Raw genomic sequence first — 9,320 nt, forward strand, 5'->3', positions numbered from 1 at the left:
CTGGAGTCAAACGGCCTCCTTGAAGATCACATCACACATTTTGTACGGAATTTCCTCCTTGATCGTACCTTCCAGGTGACTGTCGGGAACACTCGCTCGGATCCGTTCCCCGAGGAAACTGGAGTGCCCCAGGGATCCGTCATAGCGGTAACGCTTTTCCTGGTGGCAATGAACGGGGTATTCAGCCGATTGCCCAGGAACGTGCACGTGCATTTTGCCGACGACATACTCATCGTCGTAACATAACGAACGACTAAGCGGACCAGGAAGATAGCTCAAGCAGCAGTTTCCGCCGTCAGCATGTGGGCGCTTTCGGTTGGGTTCCAGCTCTCGGCGCCGAAGAGTGTACGATGCCATATCTGTCACTCGAGCCATCTGATTCGAGGACCACCAATCACCATTCAAGATCATCCGATTTCGCTCAAGAAAACAGTGCGTGTTCTGGGGGTAGTACTGGATCGCACCCTAAGCTTCAACCAGCACTTCAGGATGGTGGAAGAAAACTGTCGTAGCCGCATCAACATAGTCAGTGAGATCCGCCTTCGTGTCGCTCGGGCTGTTATCGACAGTCGACTTTTCTACGGCCTCGAAATAACCTGCTTAGCCACCGAGAAGCTCAACCACATCCTCGCTCTGGTATGCAATACCTACGTACGCATCGTATCCGGTCTTCTCCCTTCCACACCTGCAGACGCCGCATGTGTGGAAATCGGAATTCTCCCTTTCCGCTATCGATCTGCTGCAGCCATTGCTAAGACATCCGGGAACGAAAGGGTCTTTCTCCTCAACGAGGGGAACAGAGCTCTCCGCACTGCAGCCAACCGTGACCTTCCCCCGGTGGCCAGGGTTCACTGGCATGGAGAGAAGAGTTGGCGATCAAACGTGGTTAAAATGGATAAGCGGATTAAGAGTGAATTCCAAGCCGGAGATAACTCCGTAGCTTTGAGACGTTCTGTTGCAGAGCTTCTCGGGTCGGTTCATCCGGGGCACGTTTTACGGACGGATCGCGGTCGCGGGCTGGAGTTGGACTCGGAGTGGCAGGACCGAACACTGCAACGAGTCAAAGTCTACCGGAGGAGTGTTCCGTCTTTTCCGCTGAAGCCGCAGCTATTCTAGACCCTGCCATCACTCTGGCAGATCAACCGATCTTCGTGTTAACTGACTCACACAGCGTCATCCAAGCGCTGGAAGCCGAAGCCCCGAGCCACCCCTGGATACAAGCCATTATACGGTACACCCCACCTTCAACCGTCTTTACGTGGATCCCCGGACACTGCGGTGTTCCCGGAAACGAGGCTGCGGACAGACTGGCGGGATCTGGTGCATTCCGTCCCCGCTAAACCAGAAACGTACCCCTCGTAGACGTCAGGCGTTGGATTGTGAATACTATTATGGAAGCCTGGCAGCAGGAATGGTTCCTGTCGCGGACCACTTTCCTGAGGAAGATCAAGGAAACTATACACTCCTGGCTGGACAGTCAAAAGTACAAGGACCAGCGGATCATCTCAAGACTCCGGACCGGCCATGCGAGGATTTCCTGTAATTTCGGTGGGACACCTTTCCGCAAGGTTTGTTCAATTTGCAGCATGCCCGCCTCGGTGGAACACGTGCTGTGTGTCTGTCCGGAGTTCCAGAAGTTACGCGAACAACATGGACTCCCGGAGAACGGAGCTGCTTGGTTACGACCCCTCGACGTTGGCTGCGCTGATCGCCTTTCTGAAGGACGCCCACTTGTATGATCAAATCTAGCCCCCCGTCGGTGGCTGCACTGATCGTGTTATCCTCACCTTTTTATTTTTTTTTTGCCGTCGGGGTTTCTTCACCGGACCGGGCACTGTCTCCTACGGTGGAGCTCTACCAACAATCAATACGAAACTAACGATTTTAAATTGGCTCACCACTTTAGTAGCCTATTGGTCCCAAGCAAACGATTAACGTACCCTATTCTAGTTGAAATTCTATTACTACACTATGTTTGTTTTATTCGCTATGAAAGTTTGACAGATAACATCAGGGGTGTGTGGATTCATGCAGAACATGCAGGGGTGAGTGACCGTTGTTCTGGTACTGAGTGAGCCAAAAATAATAATGATTTTCTTCGGGATTCAGTGGTCTTAGAGTTACCTCTATGGCTCTACCTTGTTCGTGCACCCAGTCCTCACCACAGCCCCGATGTAATCCTCACTTTACGTTAAGTTTTTAAAATGTTGTCTGTCTCATTCGTTGGGTAATCAGAGCCAGTTATATGTCACGTTAATTAATGTCAAGTTGAAACCTATTTTTTTTTTTTAGGCAGGATCTAGCCTGACCATCTGCTCTATAAAGAAAAAAAACCTCGTCAGTACAATACATGGAAACCTGTACTGCGAGTGGTTGAAGAGAAGCTAATGGACGAGGAGCTAACGGAGAAGACTGAAAAACTGAAGATTGCTTCGGCTCAGATTGCATATTTGAATGAGCAGAATCGTGAACTCAGTGCTCGAGGTTTTGGCCAGGTTGTAGCAAAGTGAGGAAATGTGGAAGATCATGAGCCACTACCGGAAGATACTGCAGTCCCAAACAAGGCTGTGCAAGTTATTCCAGATGGACAGTGAAGTTCAGATGATGAAGACTGAAGAACTGAGTGTCGTAGTTTGGGAGTTGAAGTAACTTTGTCTGAAGAAACAAGTCTCGTCAGAAAGCTGTACAACGGAACTGATCACTGTCAATATATTATATGAACCGTGGAGGCCAACGGAGCACGACCCCTTTTGTGGCCTGTTAGGATTAGAGTAGCAGTGATTTGTGGAGGCGTGTGGAAAGCGATGATTAACCTCTATAATACATGCGTGAATGCATGTGCCCCTAGTAGGTGTAAAGACTGGAACGCACAAAAATTGGTCGTCAAAAAATCGTTTCTTTCGGTCAAAATTCATATCACAAAAATCTTCTTATTTTTCTTTTGGTAGTTCAATTCATATATTTAAAAGAAAAAATGTTCGTTTATTCTTTTGGTTTGCTGAATCCGAACTGCCGTGCCTTCCGCTTAATCCCTTCCATTAAATTTTGCACAGTGGTCTCATCGACCTTATTCGCTGCCGAACGCCAGTTAGATTTAAACTGCTGCTCGTTTTCCATGGATTTATTTTTTTTTTTTAGATTCCGTTTGACCAAGGCTTAATACCGTTTGATAGGGTGGAATTCTGAGCTGATGGGAGGGTTGTGGTCTTTGGGTACCACAACTACGTTGTTCGTATCGTTCCACTCGATTGCCTTTTTCACATAGTGGCAGCTCGCCAAGTCCGGCCAGAACAGCACAGGTCTATTATGTTGCTTTAGGGATGGTAGCAGCCGCTTTTCTAGGCACTCCTGGACGTAGATCTCTTGATTGATGGTTCCCGTAGTAATGAAAATGCCACTTTTTAGACCACACGTGCATATGGCCTGTCAGACGAGATATTTTTTCGGGAGCTTCGATAGTTTGATGGTTTTGAATATTTCAGTCACCTTCCCTTTTCTTGATGCGGTATAAAACTCCTGTCCCGGAAGCTGCTTGAAATCCACCTTCACATAAGTTTCGACGTCCATGACGAGACAATCGAACTTTGTGAGCAGATTCGTAGCTTTCGGGACCGCTGCTTTGCCGACGTGTTTTGTTTGTAATCTCGGTTCGCCATCTTCACCTTCTTAAACTTCGACAGCCCGACTCGTTTCTTTGCCCGCTGCACAGTAGTTTGGGAGACATTGAGCTTGCCAGCGGCGTCCCGGATGGAGAGGTTAGGATTCCGCTTATATTTCACCACCACTTTCTTCGTCGTCGCTGCCACGTCCTGATTACCATTGCCGTCGCTTCGAGGCTTCCTGGCGGTCGACAGACGCTCCCCGAACACTTTTCAAACGTTTGTCACGGTCGATTTGGCCACATCCAGCAATTTTGCCAACTTGGCGTGTGACACGGTGCTCCTCTTTCTTGGACGTCATTTTGAAAACTGGAGAGCAAACGGTGAAAACTCATCATAGCAACCATTGTATATACACTCAACTTCCAAATGCAGCATTTGAGGTTTTTTATGCATTTTTAACAGAAATACACCAATTTGAAGTTTACCAATTTTTGCGCGTTCCAGACTTTAATACCTTATCATCGCCCCTCATCAAATGACAGATTGCATCATATTCGGTTCGCATTGCGCACTGAAGGGATTACCGTAAACACGCGTTTTGTATTCCTTTAATTCGTATTATTAAGGTGATTCCTTGTAAAGTCCACAAATGGTCGCCACGTAGACCATACATCCACGTCACCTTCGAATTTTCAGGTACACAAATCTCGGAAATCAGTGCCCCATTTAATTGGAAATTGCTACTTCATATGCTGCACTGCAGCATGGAGCAAGGTTGCTTCCACTCACTTGCTATTAAGGGATGCTTTACGGGATTGTGAAGTCACTGGAGGTTGTAGTTAGTAGATATTACAGGAAGGGATTGTAAAGTGTGTGTTTGACACATAAAACCTTTCAATATTGCTTTCAGAGCGTTCTCAATCGGTGAGTAAACGCTCACGAATCGTAAAATCGCTGATTGTGGCACTTTAGAAGCAAAGTTGATGAGTTTTGTGAGTCAGACACATATTTTACAACCTTTTCTTGTGGATTACAGGTACTAATTATCATTGTAACATATAATGATTTCATATTCCCGAAAAACAGATTTTTATAGCAAGTTAGTGGAAGCAACCCTGACGTGGAGTTACAATTTGTTGCACGTGTCGTAGAAGCTGATATTTGTGCACTTAAAGTTTCGAAGTGGTTACAAGAAATTATTACACCGATCTAAGGCTAAATCGTTTTTTTTTTCAAAGAAAACTTTCTTATTTATCCTGATTTTTGTAGAAAAATTCTGACTTGTCCTGATTTTAAATAAATTGAAAACCCACCCCACTCCCCACTGTAACGACATTTTTCGATTGAGTAAATTTTCTTTAGAACATCTGGTCCCTGATTCCCATGGGGATGCATTCTGATTTATACGGTTTTTTTTTTCTAAAGCCCTACAGTAAAAGTATGGACGTCTGTCAAAAGTTGATCCAATCGAACCGTCAAAAATAAGTTTCTAGATATAAAAAAAAAACATGACAGCTCGGCTGACAGGGCGCCACAATCGGAATGTTATGCGGAGAAGTTACACGGTAAGAAAAAATACTCAAATTTAAGTTTAAAAAAACTCAACGTTGGGTTCTATCATTTGAGGTCCGCCGTTGAGTGAATCAGAAAAGCGGCGTTGGTTAAAATTTACTCAACTATTGAGTAATAATAAATGAACTCAAATATAAGTTTATTTTCATTGAGGTTGCTCTTATGCGCCTTTAACCATTTCATCATATTCACAAGCGTTGATAGACGAGTGGTCAACACACGGGCCCCGTAATCTCAACGTCCATGGTTCGATTCCAGTTTGCTCCGTTTTATTATTTTTTTGTCAACTTTGTCAACGCCAGGATTACTCAAAATTGAGTTTTCTTCTTTAACTTAATTTTACCTAGCCCCACGGAAGCCACGTGATGAGTGAAAGGAACTCAATTTTGGGTACTTTTTTCTTACCGTGTATGTACTCATTTTTTATGATATAAATGGGTACCATCAGTCACCACGTGCTATGACGATAAAACAAGCTACCTGTACGATTAGTTTACAAACAGATATTGAAACATTACTCACAACTGGGCTAAAAGTAGATTTAACAAATCCCCAGTAATGATAACAACCCAAACAAAATATTTTCACTTTTATCAGTTAATTAACTAGGTAGGTCGCACCGTTACGAATCCACCAGCTGGAACTGAATCATAGCCTACATATCTGACATTTCAAGATCAATCGCAACGGGACTCTATCTCTCTAATAACGGTTTGTTTGTTTTCACTTCAAAGCGTGGAAAACCCGTTCCACGTACATGTTCCATTGCAGAGGTCTTCCTAGTTTAATTCGGTGAACGATAAAAATTTATGCATGCGAGCAAATATTGGTGGTCAACATTTCGGCATATGTGAGCTCTCCTGAGCCCGCACCGGGGTCCACAGTGCAGTGACGTTAACAGCGTTTGATGAATCAACGCCTCGTTGATCGATAGCTGGCTACATGTCAAAGTTTTATTGCTGTACAGGGTGCTAAAATCACTGCAAGAGGTAGGTTCTCTGACGTCACTGAAATTTGTGTATATCTTATCAGTGGTGCAAAAGGTCTGACATAATTCGATTGACTATTACAGTTTATCAAGAAAGGGGTTCTCCGCAGAAACCGGCTTGTTTGGTTTTGTCTTTATGTACGATCGACATTTATGGAAGACCCTCGTGGAGGTCGTGACGCGTTAAACTGTACAATCCATCCGAATTTTACGTCATCGATCCTTCTGTAAATATTTATCATTGCCGAATGGTGTAGAGCAATGCTCGAATATAAGCTGGTGCACAGTCCGGGACTCAAATCAGTAAACCATTAGCTGTGATAAACGCAACTCGATTAGAAGAACTGCTTAAGACATAATTTAAGAAACATGAAATCCACCCTCGCAATTCTGCTCAGTGTCCAGCTTCTGTTCGGTTACCAGTGCTCCGTAATTCCACCGCAGGGCCCATCGGTAGTGCCCCAGCAGTACCATCACTACGTTCGACCAATAGTGTATCAGTTAAGCTACTATTACAACATCTACAACTCACAAGCGGACAGCAGCACGGAGATGCCAAAGCAATTGGAAGAGGCACCTGTAACAGTGATTCCTGAACAGGAGACCGATGGTGGAACCCCAATGGCTGGTGCGAATAGTTTTGCTATTTTCGATGCACCACTCGTATGCCCTCCCGGTCAATCACCAGACCCTAAAGGAAGGTGTAGACTACGTCACTAGTTTGTGTAGAATATATTAATCAAATTGTAATCTCATTTTAAGTAAATAAAATAAAATTCGCATCTTGGTTACCAGTAAGGAAATCTTCTGCTTTTGAATAAGCGTAATTCAGTTGAGTGATGTCACACAAATGCCCACCGTAGCACCGTTAATCAGACGAAGGTCACACAGTCGTCATCGAAGTCGGTTGACAGGGGCCGCTCTAGAAATAGCTTACTTTCCGACAATTACCGCGGTGATCGAGTTTTTGCCCCTTGGGACAGGTCCTTGGTGCAACTAATATGTTGACGCCCTTAAATTGATGGAATCAATTAGAAATTTTCTCACTACACCATTGTGAGCAGATTCTTACAGATATTTGAGCTTGTCCATATTCGTTAACCGATGATTCAATTTCCCCTTCAGCCGAAGAGTGAGCAACAATGGTTTCTTCAAAGTTTTCCACCACTTCCTGTTCTGCAGCATCCGGTTCGTTGGGGTTGATGTCGTCTTCTTCATCTGCACGACAGTTCGATGCCTGGGAAAGACACAAGGTAAGGATTATGGCAAAAATTACTTGCGATGGAATTTTCATGATTTTAACTGTTGAAACGATTGAGGCAGAATGAATGTGATTTTAGACCCTTATCAGTTTTGAATTTGCTGTCGCTTTGTATTAGTGAAATAAGATGAACTTTTTTAATTTTTTTTTTGTAATCGAATATGATGGAAGAGCTATCTCTCGCGTGGTGAAAGTAGGTAAATGCTTCCAGAGTCAGACACATAGTCACCCTAATAAAAAATTACAATAAACGAACGATAACCCAAATAATAGAACTATTCCACAAATGGTTTGGACAACGGCGCCGGTGGTGTAGTGGTAAGCGTGATTACCTCTCACCCCAGCAGGCCTGGGTTCAATCCCAGTCGGCGCCGCCGGGATGTTCTGAGGCATAACATCTCTGATCACGCCTTCCTTCGGATGGGAAGTAAAGCCGTTGGTCCCCGGTTCATGAGTTGATGGGTCGATAGGTAGGGTCCAGGTGTGGGAGTTGCCTTCCTGGCACGTCGGTAGCATTGGTGCTCAGCACGGAAAACAAGATCGACGGAAAAAACAAACCAAAGGAAATGGTTTGGATGATACCCCGAACACGTCGTTAAGCAAAATAACCATAACAATTTTATTAGGACAGAAGGAAGGAAATGAGCAGAAGGGATCAAAGTAGGGGAAATGGATGAAATGTCGGCCGAAACGCCCCTAATTTGGGCCCATACATAAATTCAGCAATCGACTAAATTTTCAATAGCTACCAAAAATATCCCAATGTCCCAATGACGCGTTCATCTAGATAAAATTGATAAATAGCACATTTTTAGCGATGGGCTCAATCATAGATCCATTGGCCAACATTAGAGCCATTTCCCGTATATATAAATATTACTGGTGATGTACACATTTAGATTTTTTGGCGAGATGTGCACAACCGAGCAGCTCGGCATTTTATTTTGCTGCATCTCAGTGGAAAACTGGCCGTGTAAGTGTTGGTGTAAGTGCGTAAGTGTTATGGCACTAGTGCTCCAATTTTTGGACCCGGGGCCTAACTCAAATTTGAAATAAATATTCATGGTTTTATTTACGCAGATGTATGGCAAAATGTGTTGGGAACGGATGAGCACCTTGATGTTTAGCCACCTGGGCTGAAGAGAAAAATAACTTGATTACTGGCTACACTGTATTTAATGCCTTTTGACGTTTCAATTAATTACACAATAAATCAGCAACTTGTACGACTTGTACACATGTGTTTCCAGTTTTTATCCTCGATAGTATCCGCGGATTTTTTTGTCTGCCCTCTGGTGCTCCCTTTGTTCGATTTCCCGGTGATTCCGTGTGTCTCTGTTGCGTCCAGGTCTTCAGGTTATGGGCCTTGCGGCAGGTGAATAAATAAGTACTTGTGTGGTTCCTGCCGAGAGTTGGTTTACCGGAGGGTGCACAGTTTGGTCATCAAAGGAAAGTTTTAGTGCAGAGAAGAAAAAAAAAGGTAAGAGGTTGTATCCAAGACTCGACGTAGGATTATATGGTAGGGAAAAAACTATTTGCAGGCAATCGGTGATAATTTTGATCACCATTGCAACAGTTGGACATTTTTGTAATTTTCATTAGTGACCTATTAAAAATTGTAAAAGTATTCATTTTAGCAGATTTATAGAAAAATTACCAATCGATTGGCTTGTTTAGAATTAAAATCCATCAGCTATTGACAGAGTTATAAGTGGTCAAAACCTGACCACTTTTCGTAACGCGGTCGATTTTGTTTTTTTTTTAAATTGCACCCCCAATATGTTGCCGAAAGACGTAATCCTACGTCAAAAAAGATCAAAATGGCGGACGGCATGCGACCAACAATCAATACGAAACTAACGATTTTAAATTGGCTCACTACTTGACTAGGCTATTG

The 9,320-nt window shown here is 43.9% G+C and overlaps 1 protein-coding gene across 1 annotated transcript; it reads right to left on the reverse strand.

The window, feature by feature from the left end:
- Window positions 1-6,271: 6,271 nt before the first annotated feature.
- On the reverse strand, window positions 6,272-7,474 carry LOC135699478 (uncharacterized). The gene is made up of 2 exons (XM_065219760.1): window positions 7,235-7,474; window positions 6,272-7,174 (listed from the first exon to the last, which is right to left on the reverse strand). The coding sequence occupies exons 1-2, from the start codon at window positions 7,454-7,456 to the stop codon at window positions 7,085-7,087; spliced, it is 312 nt and encodes a 103-aa protein (XP_065075832.1). The 5' UTR covers window positions 7,457-7,474; the 3' UTR covers window positions 6,272-7,084.
- Between the last annotated feature and the right edge of the window lie 1,846 nt (window positions 7,475-9,320).

Source organism: Ochlerotatus camptorhynchus, unplaced genomic scaffold (assembly GCF_037179485.1).
Source record: "Ochlerotatus camptorhynchus isolate MF236.1 unplaced genomic scaffold, CSIRO-AGI_Acam_v1.1 ptg000111l, whole genome shotgun sequence".
NCBI classification, from domain to species: domain Eukaryota; kingdom Metazoa; phylum Arthropoda; class Insecta; order Diptera; family Culicidae; genus Ochlerotatus; species Ochlerotatus camptorhynchus.